General features: G+C 44.5%; 1 protein-coding gene across 1 annotated transcript in view; it reads left to right on the forward strand.

Moving 5' to 3' along the window:
• LOC117402108 (ras-related protein Rab-3D-like) overlaps nucleotides 1–10269 on the forward strand; it is a 20695-nt gene extending 10426 nt beyond the window's left edge. Inside the window, exons 3-5 of the mRNA XM_059007177.1 lie at nucleotides 1457–1575; nucleotides 2282–2406; nucleotides 3725–10269. Coding sequence (XP_058863160.1) covers nucleotides 1457–1575; nucleotides 2282–2406; nucleotides 3725–3909 — 429 coding nt within the window. The 3' untranslated portion in view covers nucleotides 3910–10269. The remainder of the gene's footprint in view (nucleotides 1–1456; nucleotides 1576–2281; nucleotides 2407–3724) is intronic.
• Nucleotides 10270–14367: the final 4098 nt, after the last annotated feature.

Genomic DNA, 14367 nt, shown 5'->3' on the forward strand with positions numbered 1-14367 from the left:
AAGAAGAAGAAGAAGAAGAAGAAGAAGAAGAAGAAGAAGAAGATTTGCAGGAGCCCCTGACTGGCTGAGTTACAGGACAAAAACTACTTTCAATACATTTAGTGTGTCCAGTGACCCTTATTAGATGTGAAAATGCACAGTATATGATACTGAATTCACCACCCAGTGTTACAGAGTGTTTACAAGAAATATCTTTGCTGCATCCTGTGCATTGTCCACATCGCAGCAATAAAGGGTTAAAAGAAAACAGAATTGTTTTGATTTTTTTTTTTTTTTTAAATACAGCCCTCATGGGTCATAAATCACCCGGGGGATACAGTCCTCAACTTTTATTTTGTTCTTCAGGAGAGAGAGTGATTTTGTGTGATCAGTACCGCTGTGTATCTATGCCCTCATCCTCTCTCCCGGCAATACGCCCCTCGTTTTCAAACAGGGATCCTCTACAGCAATGCTTCCCAACCCTGTGTCTGCTGGTCTGCATTCCAAATGAGCTCTCGATTACTTAACCGGACCCTTCATTTTTTTATTATTATTTTATTATTTATTTCTTAGCCGACGCCCTTATCCAGGGCGACTTACAATTGTTTACATACAATTACGTTATTTTTTACATACAATTACCCATTTATACAGTTGGGTTTTTACTGGAGCAATCTAGGTAAAGTACCTTGCTCAAGGGTACAGCAGCAGTGTCCCCCCACCTGGGATTGAACCCACGACCCTCCGGTCAAGAGTCCAGAGCCCTAACCACTACTCCACACTGCTGCCCATTGAACTGATAATTTGCTTAATTAGACCTTTTTAATTGAACAGTTGCAGATTTCAAGGTAGCCGTAAACATTTTGAACTCTGCAACTGTTTTTAAGAGCGGAAAACAATTTAAAATGAAACAAAATGTCAGTTCAATGAAGGGTCTGGTTCAGTAATTGAGAGCTCAGCTGGAATGAAAGCCAGCAGACACACAGGGGGTCCCCCAGGACCGGGGTTGGGAAGCGCTGCTCTACAGTGTTTAAGAGGAATTCACGGTCTCCTGGTGGACCCCAAAACCAAGAAAAGTTTGATCAGATATCCCCTGGTTCTCGTTTTACTAATCCGTCCTCCTTCTCGGAATAACTCCGGATCTCCGTGTTCTTTTATAAATTATTATTAATTGTTTATTTAGCAGACGCCTTTATCCAAGGCGACTTAGAGACAAGGGTGTGTGAACTATGCATCAGCTGCAGAGTCACTTACAACTACGTCTCACCCGAAAGACGGAGCACAAGGAGGTGAAGTGACTTGCTCAGGGTCACACAATGAGTCAGTGGCTGAGGTGGGATTTGAACGGGGGACCTCCTGGTTACAAGCCCTTTTCTTTAACCACTGGACCACACAGCCTCAATCACGTGGTGTGTTGCTGTGTGGGCTGGCAGGCTCTGCCCCCATGTGTGAGTATCTGTCTGTATTTGTGATGCAGGACACCGCTGGTCAGGAGAGGTATCGCACCATCACGACCGCCTACTACAGAGGAGCCATGGGATTCCTGCTGACGTATGACATCACCAACCAGGAGTCCTTCAACGCAGTGCAAGACTGGTGAGTGAGAGCGCCCCGACCCCTGCCTGACCCCATTACATCACGGAAACACTTGTAAGAACTGACCACAGTAAATTCACGCTGAATTGGTTTTGCAGTTTGCCTATGCTGTTTTCACATCCTTCTGCCGTGTGTATACCATGGTTACCCAAGAAGCACATTCTGCATCATGTGCTGTCCGTATCACGGTTAGGGGGCTGTGTTTTAATTTCGTTAGGGTTAAACACTTTAAACTTTAACGCACTGGGAACGTTTGTTCGTAAAAGTCATCTTAAAAAATCCTCCATCTCCTTTTTGCACTTGATCTTTTGATATTGAGTAAGGGTGTAACGATACACTCATGTCGTGATGCAGGACGTATCGTGATACACTGGCTGCAGTACTCACTGTATCACGATGCATGTGATGGGCTACTTGTATGATGCACAGTAAGATCAAAAGATCATTTAATGAGAGACTGTTTTGTTTAAAAGACAAGCCTGCAATGAGACAGGAGAAACATGTATTCATGACAGCTATAAAACACTTCATTCAAGAACTGTTTGAGCTGCAGAGAGCTCTGCCGTTGGAGCACCGCAGTACAAACAGCACCCTCCTCTATTACGGTACAACAAGAAGGACCCGGGCCTCGCTGATACACAGTGAAGCGTTTTTACCCCTAACGCTTCACTCCTCTTCAGGACTCTCTGTTTTTCTTGTCTCTCAGGGCGACGCAGATCAAGACCTATTCCTGGGACAATGCGCAGGTCATTTTAGTCGGTAACAAGTGTGACCTGGAAGATGACCGGGTCATCCCAGCAGAGGAAGGCAGGAGGCTGTCTGACGAGCTAGGTGGGTTTGGAACTCAATAAAACAGCGCTTTGGGATTTAGACGGAGCTTGTGTGACCAGTGGCAGTGGCCAGTGTTGAGGAGTAATGCATTACTGCAATCTGGAAATTGTAGGTATTTCAGAGCACTAGAAAAGCCTACAAATAGTGGTACTTGCTTCCTTACTAAAACGGAGTGCTGTTGTTTGTTAAAGGCAAGCAAGCAAAATCCCCCAGCAGCTGCTGCCAACATTCTCTGTCTCTGTGTTGTGACTTGCCCATACATTGAGACTGCACGTCTGCATAAGGCAAAGCTTTGCCAAGTTATACAGATGTGGAAATCGATTAGAAACGGATACACAAGGGCGTCTGGCATTCTTTAATAAAGGCCTGCTATAATCTGCACGTTCATTGTCTTTAAATGTTATTTGTCTCAAGTGTGTGTTTTGTTTTGTTTTCGTAACCTAAGTGCAGTGCACACAGGACAGCGAAGGGATAAAGAAATCCTATCTGCAGAATGAAGACACGTAGTTTGCGTCCCTTGCGTTGTGCAGTAGTTCATTTAAACAAGGGTTTTTTTTTTTTTCTCTCTGTAATTGTCCAGTATGCATTGGCCCCTAAAGAGGTGAGTTTTGCGGTGACCCCTCAATTTCCCGATTTCCGCGAATCTGGTAGACCCCTAGCTGTAAGGGCTATGACTGACATGAGTCCTGATAATTCTGATTTCCGTGAATCTGGTAGACCCCTAGCTGTAAGGGCTATGACTGAAATGAGTCCTGATAATTCCTTCAAGGAGTTTTGTTCATAAAGACGTTCATGAGAGTCGCCCTAATGCGACGAAACGGTTTGAAATGAGACTAGTTCATTTCCATCAGCAGCAGATCCTGAGATCAAATCCATTTCAATGAGACTCCGTGTGTCTGTGTGTTTGTCTGCCTGTCTGTGTGTCTGTCTGTCTTCCTGTCTGTGTGTGCGTCTGTCTGTCTGTGTGTGTGTGTGTGTGTGTGTCTGTGTGTCTGTCTGCCCTGTTAGGATTGCAGGCTGCAGAACTGCATCTCTCCACACTGATACCTTATAAGCGTCCGATGCGAAGGACTGCAGAAAAATATCTAGGCTACATGAGGGCTGTAAATACACTGTCAGAGAAATATTGAGAATTGGTGAATTGATTTGATTGCAGACTGCAGATGGACCCGGCTGCAGCCCCAGTTTGATACTGGGAACGAGATGAGATTGAGTGTCACACACTGGCTTCACGGTGCAGCTGGAAATGTATTGTTTCTTTTTATTTTTTATTTTTACTACTTCTGCGACTTGAATTGATTTGATTTTGTGTTTTCAGGTTTTGAGTTTTTCGAAGCCAGTGCGAAGGACAACATCAACGTGAAGCAGGTGTTTGAGAGGCTGGTGGACATTATCTGCGAGAAGATGAACGAGAGTCTGGATTCGGACCCCACTGTCATGAGCAATAAGACCCCCACGCTGAACGAGAGCCCGCCTCCCAGCCAGGGGGGCTGTGCCTGCTAGAGACCCCCTTCAAACAACAATCTCATCACTGCACCTGCCAGAGACCCCTCCAAACAACAATCTCATCACTGCACCTGCCAGAGACCCCTCCAAACAACAATCTCATCACTGCACCTGCTAGAGACCCCTCCAAACAACAATCTCATCACTGCACCTGCTAGAGACCCCTCTAAACAACAATCTCATCACTGCACCTGCTAGAGACCCCTCTAAACAACAATCTCATCATTGCACCTGCTAGAGACCCCTCCAAACAACAATCTCATCACTGCACCTGCCAGAGACCCCTCCAAACAACAATCTCATCACTGCACCTGCTAGAGACCCCTCTAAACAACAATCTCATCACTGCACCTGCTAGAGACCCCTCCAAGCAACAATCTCATCACTGCACCTGCTAGAGACCCCTCCAAACAACAATCTCATCACTGCACCTGCTAGAGACCCCTCCAAACAACAATCTCATCACTGCACCTGCTCGAGACCCCTCCAAACAACAATCTCATCACTGCACCTGCTAGAGACCCCTCTAAACAACAATCTCATCACTGCACCTGCTAGAGACCCCTCTAAACAACAATCTCATCACTGCACCTGCTAGACTGAGACCCCTCTAAACAACAATCTCATCACTGCACCTGCTAGACTGAGACCCCTCCAAACAACAATCTCATCACTGCACCTGCTAGAGACCCCTCCAAACAACAATCTCATCACTGCACCTGCTAGAATGAGACCCCTCCAAACAACAATCTCATCACTGCACCTGCTAGAGACCCCTCCAAACAACAATCTCATCACTGCACCTGCTAGACTGAGACCCCTCTAAACAACAATCTCATCACTGCACCTGCTAGACTGAGACCCCTCCAAACAACAATCTCATCACTGCACCTGCTAGACTGAGACCCCTCCAAACAACAATCTCATCACTGCACCTGCTAGAGACCCCTCCAAACAACAATCTCATCACTGCACCTGCTAGAGACCCCTCCAAACAACAATCTCATCACTGCACCTGCTAGAGACCCCTCCAAGCAACAATCTCATCACTGCACCTGCTCGAGACCCCTCTAAACAACAATCTCATCACTGCACCTGCTAGACTGAGACCCCTCCAAACAACAATCTCATCACTGCACCTGCTAGAGACCCCTCCAAACAACAATCTCATCACTGCACCTGCTAGAGACCCCTCCAAACAACAATCTCATCACTGCACCTGCTCGAGACCCCTCCAAACAACAATCTCATCACTGCACCTGCTAGAGACCCCTCCAAGCAACAATCTCATCACTGCACCTGCTCGAGACCCCTCTAAACAACAATCTCATCACTGCACCTGCTAGAGACCCCTCCAAACAACAATCTCATCACTGCACCTGCTAGAGACCCCTCTAAACAACAATCTCATCACTGCACCTGCTAGAGACCCCTCCAAACAACAATCTCATCACTGCACCTGCTCGAGACCCCTCCAAACAACAATCTCATCACTGCACCTGCTAGAGACCCCTCTAAACTACTCTCTGCACTTGCAAAACCACCTGACTCTCCCACCCCCCAGGCCATCGCTCAGCCCCCTTGCAGAGGAGGTTGTGAAACTGATGCCATTGCAGCTCTACCACAGAGCCAGCCTCCTGTAAGAAACAGTAGAGCAGCTTGAGCCGTTGCAGTTTCATTTTCTGTTTGACGCAATTCCAGATACTGGGTTAAAATCTAGTCAAGTGTTTTGTGGGGTTCTAAAGATTCCTGCTCAAGGTTGGAACCCTAGTATTGTAAGTCAGGTGCCCATTGTAAACGCGAGATCAGCCGTCCGTATCATCGCACGCAGTATTGCTGACGATTTTCAGAACGTGCTGTGCCAATGTTTGTAGCAATGCGATGAACACATGTAAGTGCCATGCTGGTTAGAGCGGGCTTCTATTGGAGCAGGTTACAGACCTGCTCTACCTTGAAGATCCTAGTCGTTAACACTGTGGTATCAAAAACTGCCAAAGCTTGGGTTTTTATGTCTTCAGCCAAGAATATAATTCAGATTTCAGCCCCCGCGTCTTGTTAAGAAGACTGATAGTCATTGCAGATCCTCAGTTTGTTAGTCATTCTCTCTAACATGTTGTAAGCTGTTGGGTGTTGCACAACACATAAACTCTTTCTGCCCTCGTACCATCTGACAGCGATTTTAATGTACAGCTCTGGCCAAAGGTTTTGCATCACCTACAATTTTAGGATTGAGAGATTAATTATATATATTAAAAAAAACTATATGAACGTAATTTAGATCTTTTATTTAACATCATGTAAGAAACTACAAAATTATATCACAACAGTCTAGCGGAAGCCATAATAGTAGCACAGTATTTCATGTTAGGTTTTGAGATGTCACAGTTTTCGGTCTGTAATTCAATATGTTAACGTGACATTATTCAGCAGCTTTCATATTTGGAGGGGGATCTAAATATCTGCACAGGCTGCTGGCAGACTTTTTTCAGTTTGTCATTTAGATTACAGTAGATGGGAGTCCCCCGTGTGGACCTGGAAGAAAAGTTCAGTATTTTCACACTGCTGCTGATCCGTCGCAGTGCTACGGTCAGTACCAGGCAGGCAGGCGCTGTGCTATCGGGATCACTGTGCTGTGCAGCGCCATTGTGTTTGCATTGCTGGTAGTGCTGTGGTCTGTGCATGGTTCTGCTAGCTGGGGTGTCTTCAGGAGGTTATAATGACACACATTTCTGTACCATTTCAGCAGGAGAAATTTGTGTGTCCCCTCCCCTGGGCTCGCTTCTAGCTTGGCTGTGACCAGGGCGAGGCTATGTGTTGCAGTGTTGTGTCTATTCAGGCTATTGCAGGAGCTCTTTTAGAGCAATATCGCCACCTGCTGGGCAGCCTTTTTAATTGCATGATTTAAGATGCCCTTACCTACAGATTAAGCTTTACAATACTGCTCAGAGATTGAAGTGGGACTAGACACAGGAGAAACGTCTTCACACAGAGAGTGGTGAGGGGATGGGATGGGTTACCTAGTCATGTTGCTGAAGGAGACTCTTCTTCACACAGAGAGTGGGGAGGGGATGGAATGGGTTACCTAGTCATGTTGCTGAAGGAGACTCTTCTTCACACAGAGAGTGGGGAGGGGATGGAATGGGTTACCTAGTCATGTTGCTGAAGGACACTCTTCTTCACACAGAGAGTGGTGAGGGGATGGGATGGGTTACCTAGTCATGTTGCTGAAGGAGACTCTTCTTCACACAGAGAGTGGGGAGGGGATGGAATGGGTTACCTAGTCATGTTGCTGAAGGAGACTCTTCTTCACACAGAGAGTGGGGAGGGGATGGAATGGGTTACCTAGTCATGTTGCTGAAGGAGACTCTTCTTCACACAGAGAGTGGGGAGGGGATGGAATGGGTTACCTAGTCATGTTGCTGAAGGACACTCTTCTTCACACAGAGAGTGGTGAGGGGATGGGATGGGTTACCTAGTCATGTTGCTGAAGGAGACTCTTCTTCACACAGAGAGTGGGGAGGGGATGGAATGGGTTACCTAGTCATGTTGCTGAAGGAGACTCTTCTTCACACAGAGAGTGGGGAGGGGATGGAATGGGTTACCTAGTCATGTTGCTGAAGGAGACTCTTCTTCACACAGAGAGTGGGGAGGGGATGGAATGGGTTACCTAGTCATGTTGCTGAAGGAGACTCTTCTTCACACAGAGAGCAGTGAGGGGATGGGATGGGTTACCTAGTCATGTTGCTGAAGGAGACTCTTCTTCACACAGAGAGTGGTGAGGGGATGGAATGGGTTACCTAGTCATGTTGCTGAAGGAGACTCTTCTTCACACAGAGAGTGGGGAGGGGATGGAATGGGTTACCTAGTCATGTTGCTGAAGGAGACTCTTCTTCACACAGAGAGTGGGGAGGGGATGGAATGGGTTACCTAGTCATGTTGCTGAAGGAGACTCTTCTTCACACAGAGAGTGGTGAGGGGATGGAATGGGTTACCTAGTCATGTTGCTGAAGGAGACTCTTCTTCACACAGAGAGTGGGGAGGGGATGGAATGGGTTACCTAGTCATGTTGCTGAAGGACACTCTTCTTCACACAGAGAGTGGTGAGGGGATGGGATGGGTTACCTAGTCATGTTGCTGAAGGAGACTCTTCTTCACACAGAGAGTGGGGAGGGGATGGAATGGGTTACCTAGTCATGTTGCTGAAGGAGACTCTTCTTCACACAGAGAGTGGGGAGGGGATGGAATGGGTGACCTAGTCATGTTGCTGAAGGAGACTCTTCTTCACACAGAGAGTGGGGAGGGGATGGAATGGGTTACCTAGTCATGTTGCTGAAGGAGACTCTTCTTCACACAGAGAGCAGTGAGGGGATGGGATGGGTTACCTAGTCATGTTGCTGAAGGAGACTCTTCTTCACACAGAGAGTGGTGAGGGGATGGAATGGGTTACCTAGTCATGTTGCTGAAGGAGACTCTTCTTCACACAGAGAGTGGGGAGGGGATGGAATGGGTGACCTAGTCATGTTGTTGATGCTGAATCACTGGGATTCTTAAAGGCAGGACCACATTTTGAAATCAACCAGCTACTGGGGACCGGACTGGCATTAATGTGGGCGAACGGTAATGAAGAACTCAGATGGTGAATATTAGCATCGCTGCCTTTGAGCCACCCTTTGCCTTCGTTAAATCTTATTCCTTCACAGTGTAAAACGTTTCCATTGCTTTGCTGCTTTAGTTACGAACACTGACTCTCTGGTTTTAGCTGTTAAGCAAAGACGCCTGTCTGCTCGTTTCTGTTTGAAAGCTGAATGATGCAGATTGTATGTTCTCGAACACACCGGGTCGCTCGCTGTGTGTGGTTTCTGAGGAGGCAGGGTTTCTAGCTGTGACCCTGAGACTTGCCTTAAATTGTTTTTCTGTTTTATTGTGCTTGTTCTTAAAGTTTTTGTTTTCTTTGCACCTGTATTGTTTGTGAGTCATTCATTCATTCTCAAAAGGACTGCTGACCAAGACTTTCAAATCCGTTTTCTCACCTATTTCCTCAGCAACATTATTACCCCTTTGTGTGCTGTTCTCGTTGTTTGCACACACACACACACATATATATATATAATATACATTTTTTATGAAATGCAACTCAATCATTTCTTCCTGGTTCCTCATCACTTCCCGTGCTGAAGGGACGTCTTGCTCCAGTAGTCTTGCTGCAATCCGAACATGGGAAGTGATCACCTACCAGGAAGCAGTGTCTTCAGTTTTTGGTTGATGCACATCCAAGTGCTAATAAGAGGAAAGAAGAAGGAAACGAAAGCCTTGGTTAGTTTAGTGCTTTTTATGAGCAAGTAGCTTCAGACGACGATGTTCCAGTTTGAAGTTTCCCTTGCCTTTTTGTGATATTTGCCGTTGCTCGGATATAGAGTTTAATGGGTCTTGTCTGTGTAAAGTGGGCTGGTGCTTTTCCCAGTTTTGAAAGCTGCCAGCAGTGCTGCAGTCAGTCGCACGTCCGCTCCGGGCAGTGGATTGTTGTGTCTGCCAGGGGAGCCCCTGTTTCACTCCCTTTGCTTTACGCATGTGCAGTTTTCACTGCGGCTTTATTCATGTAAAACCTGAGTGCTTCCCTTTTTAAATCATGTTCTTGCAACGCTGTGTTTTAAACATTGCCATTCGCTGTTCAGTCCGCATTGTAGTCCTTGGATCAGATAGAGTGATAACTGATCTCCTTGTTGTAATGGATCGCCCCCTAGTGGCTGAGGAGTTAACAACACTGACATCCAGCAGCAGACCCCAGCTTGCCTCTCTCCACTACACAGCTCGCTGTTGAGCTTAGTATTAAGATGTCTGTTTAATTCAATGGGCTGAGATGCCAAATCCTTACTAAGTGTAAGAGATACCGGGTAAGTTTCAGGGGCTTTTCGAAACGGTTAACTTACCCAGAGCTACTCCGAATAACTGCAAATATCAGACCAAGGCAAGAGAAAGGGACTTCTAGAATCTGGTGCAACCAAAGACTGACCCGAAACCGATTGTTCAGGTCAAGTGTTCTAAGTGAGCACTCTGTGCGAGGTCACTTCCTGTGCTGTAGGGCACGGGACCTGATGGCAGCTATACCATCGGAGTGAGATTGACCCGAAGCACAGGAAGTGGTTCTAGGAAGCGGGTCATAATGAACGGTTTGGCGCTCTGCTCGGTTCTTGGAGTTTCACTGTGTTCAAATAAAATGCCAAAACACTATTCTGTCTTGTGATGTATGTTTTTATTTAGGTCTTGAATGTGTTTAATTTTATCAGACAGAAAAAAATTATATATATTAAAAAAAAAGGTTAAAAAAAATAAAGATTGCATTCATGAAGCAAAAAAAAAGGCTATATTGTTTTCTTTCTTGAACTAAAATCCACTTCCCTCTCGTTTCAAACAGCATTCCCCAAGTGTGCGAAAAAAACCCAAACAAAACACCTACACTGGGCAGAGATGAAATAGTGCCGGGACAAAGATAGATTTTGAGTTTTCTATCAACATTTAAACCAATATTCGATTTAGTGTTTCATTTTGAATTAGCTGGCCAAAAAAATCTGCCTTAATTATTCATCCCACGTTACATCTCTCAAGAGTAAAAAATACACCTGGCAAAATGACCTATTACAGGAAGTAGAGAAACAATGTTCTGTACAGTCCAGTGTTATTTATTTCAGCCGTCATTTACTGTATGCATTTGGTTTCCTTTGCATCTCGTTGATCCAGTCGTTTTATAAATTCTGATACAAATTCTGTACCCTTTTTGTGTTTGTGTGGACTTTTATCTTTCTATCCAGAAAACCACAGGCCTTTTTAATCACTCTAAACAAGGAGTCAGGCCTTCCTGCTCCCACTCCAGGTTGCCTAGCAACCCTTAGCCAGCAGGGCTAAAGGCCTACGTGAGTGCATTGGAGAGGCTTTGAAAAACATAAACATCGACCTGTAGCAGATTCTTCAGAGTGACAGCATGTAATAAAAGCTGATGTGGAACAACTCTGTACTGGAAAATCGGTTCAAATAACTGCAGTTCTGTAGTTTTGTAACTGATACTGCATTAGCTATTTTTAATTAAGGGCCTTGAACCTGTACAAAACCAAACTTTAATATCGTACAATGTGTGTGTTTCAGTTTAAGACTACACATTCCTATTAGAGGCATTTGTATTGTGGATCTTGATATGTCGTCATTATCGTATTTTAGAAGATATTATAGGGCTTTGTTTACAGTACACGGGGTGCGGCCAGCAATAGGAACCAACATTTCGCTGCCACTTAGAGAGGGGCCCTAATTCCTGCTGCACAGGAAGCCAATCTCCAGTGTTGACCTGAGAAAGGTAACCCAAACTTTGCAAAAGGTGGTGAGGTGTTTTTTTTGTTTACTGTGTAACAATCGAGAAAGCGGGAAACGCTTCCCTGAAGGGGTAGAGAGAGAGAGAGAGAGACGTTATCTTTGCGTGTGCAGGTTGCAGTGAATGCAGCTGATAAGAGGGTCCTGAAGCACGGACACACGGCTCCTGGCTGATAAGACCCCGCAGCTCCGAGCCTCCCTGCGTTACACACACACACACACACACACACGACGGGACAGAATGTTCTTGTTTGTGTCTCTGCATTATGAGGACGTGCCGCTCTTGAACAACAGTGAGAGGCCGACTAGGGGTGAAACTAAACGGTTTTCAGACGGTAATAAAGCTGCACGGGCACAATTATTTTAAGGAGTGTATTGCTCTCTGACTTGCAGCAATTAAAAAAATGTTAAAATACTGTAACAGTAAAATATTGATACAGTTTACTGTAAACATGACCCAACCCAACCCAGGGAACTTTTTCGACCTGAAAAAAGAAACAAGGACCAGGGGTCACAAATGGAGATTAGATAAAGGGGCATTCAGAACAGAAAACAGGAGGCACTTTTTTACACAGAGAATTGTGAGGGTCTGGAACCATTTCCCCAGTAATGTTGTTGAAGCTGACACCCTGGGATCCTTCAAGCAGCTGCTTGATGAGATTCTGGGATCAATAAGCTACTAACAACCAAACGAGCAAGATGGGCTGAATGGGGCCTCCTCTCGTTTGGAAACTTTCTTATGTTCTTATGTTCTTATGTTCTTAACTGTGAATTATTTAATTGTCAAATACTGAAGGACCGCTGTGTTGGCATGTTATTAATTTCAAAAGTAAACATATTTACTTGTATTAAACCCCCAATTTTTTTGTTTTTTAAATGCTGTGCTCGATGCATCGCTGTACACAAGATGGGACTTTTTTTTTAATCCATAACATAATGTTATCGGTGATTGATCTTAGTATCACCATCTATTAGGAAACGCACTGTGGGGTGAGTGTATCAGTACTAAGAGAAAGCACATTTCATGAGAGACGGTTCGACAGATTTTCTGAGCGTCTTCAATTTCTACACTCTAAAAGCCTTTGTTCTGTGTAATTTATCTGTAAGGCAGCGGACCGCAGTGTTGACTGTCCAGTTTGTTTACATTACCAAAAAAATGGTTAAAGCTGTAGCCACCAGATAAGACCCTGTTACGACTCTCAGAGGGTTTGTAAAGTGAGTGATATATTTTTGTAAGAGCACAGGATGCAAATCAATAAGAGATTTAAAAAAAAAAAAAGCTGTTTCCTTTATTGTTTTTTTACAGACGACTCCAAACTGATAAAACATTGGACGATAAGGTTTACCATCTTCTTAAATACAGTAAAAACAAATCTAATGACATTGTCTATTATATCATGTATAATTATTGCATGTATCTGACTGGAAGTGGTTGCAGGCTGACACAGCCGTTCTGAAGGAAACGCATGCAAGCGGAAGATTGACTTATGGCATGATATCTGGACGTGCTTTACAGCCTGGAACCCCAGAGACACTGCTGAGGGCACCCAGGAAGTGCAGCAATAACAGACTTCCTGAGGATACGGCATGAAAACTGACAACTTTCTTTAACCCAGTGTAATACCAGATGTAATCACTTAAAATGAAAATTCATTCACTCGATGATGATTCGTATACAATAAGTAAGTCGGTCACATATACCCTCTGCCACGGCTGTAAATATAACATTAGAGCTATGATGAAAATGATAATGACGGTGACCTGTACCAGGGGTACGTACAGGATAGTGTAGAGCATGAAATTGCATTGAAATGCTGAATCACAGCTTGAACTAGCTCTCCAGATATCCACAACATTGTGATATACGGATGGACGGACGGACAGACAGACCATATCCCCAGAATCCAATGTCCTTGATAACGTTCACTAACGTATTTAAGGTAGTTTTTGGTATTTAAACTATACAAACTACATATTAAAAATAATGCAGCTGCAGCCTCAGGCAGGAGAGCAGTGTTATATTTTTCAGAATTCGATCGGTGTTTATTTTACGGAGGGGGTTTAGTTCATGGAGGTAACAGCTGTATTTACCTGGATTGTAATTGCGTACTTTTTTTTTTGGCAGCACTATTATGCTTTCAGTTCTAGCGATATCTCACAGGAGAGCATGAAGCTTGTTTGGAATACGTCTTTTTTTATTTATTCGTTGCCAATTATTTTTTATGACTTTCTCCCAATTTGGAATAGCCAATTATTTTTAGGCTTTCAGGTGTTTGGAAACTCAGTTATGACTGCCAGCCATGCTGTTTGTCCCATCAACTCCAACGCCTATCAAGTTGTGGCAGCTTTGTCTTTTTTGACCGCATCCTTCACAGCATTACCCATGCTCCATCCTGGAGCCTCCCGCGTCTGATCAAACGTAGTTTCATTTTTACACTTTGATTGACCTTAAGTCAGTTGACTGATCAACGGTCAGGCTAAAAGCTTTTTGGACTTTGCATGATCTTGCAGGTCCTTTTTTCGAGCCCTTAGAGACACTTTGCACACCTTGCTAAATGCTTGAAATGGTTCTCCAGGGACCGCATGTAACCAGCCTGTAATTAATAATGGGAAATTAAAGAATACAGCACAAAAACTCTAAGGTGTATTTTATTAATGTGTGGTACACGATCATTTGCATATTAAAAAAAAGACCTTTCTGTGACAGTTTTAAATATATTAACTGGATAGGTATACATATTAAATCACTTCATTTTAGCACGTCACACTTTCTATTAATTTAAATCGACTGCTTTTAAAACTGCTGAAGATGTTGAATATTTGTGTTTGTATTGGGTTGATGCGGGCATTTCAACGATACAAAATATGGTAGCTTTCAGCTAACACAGGTTTTGTCTTCTCTTGAGTGCTAAAAATGACGTTTCTGCGCACTGCCAATTTATCTCGGGAGAGTAATAATAATAATAGTTAAGAGTTGCTAAGCAACTGTCCGGGGATTGAGCGAGAAGCATTATTATTGGGGCTGGAGCAGTCCCTTGATTTCACCTCGCGGTGTGCGTGCTAACGCGTCTGCACGTCAGCCCCATCTCCTGCAAAGTG

The sequence above is a fragment of the Acipenser ruthenus genome, chromosome 34 (genome assembly GCF_902713425.1).
Source record: "Acipenser ruthenus chromosome 34, fAciRut3.2 maternal haplotype, whole genome shotgun sequence".
NCBI lineage: Eukaryota > Metazoa > Chordata > Actinopteri > Acipenseriformes > Acipenseridae > Acipenser > Acipenser ruthenus.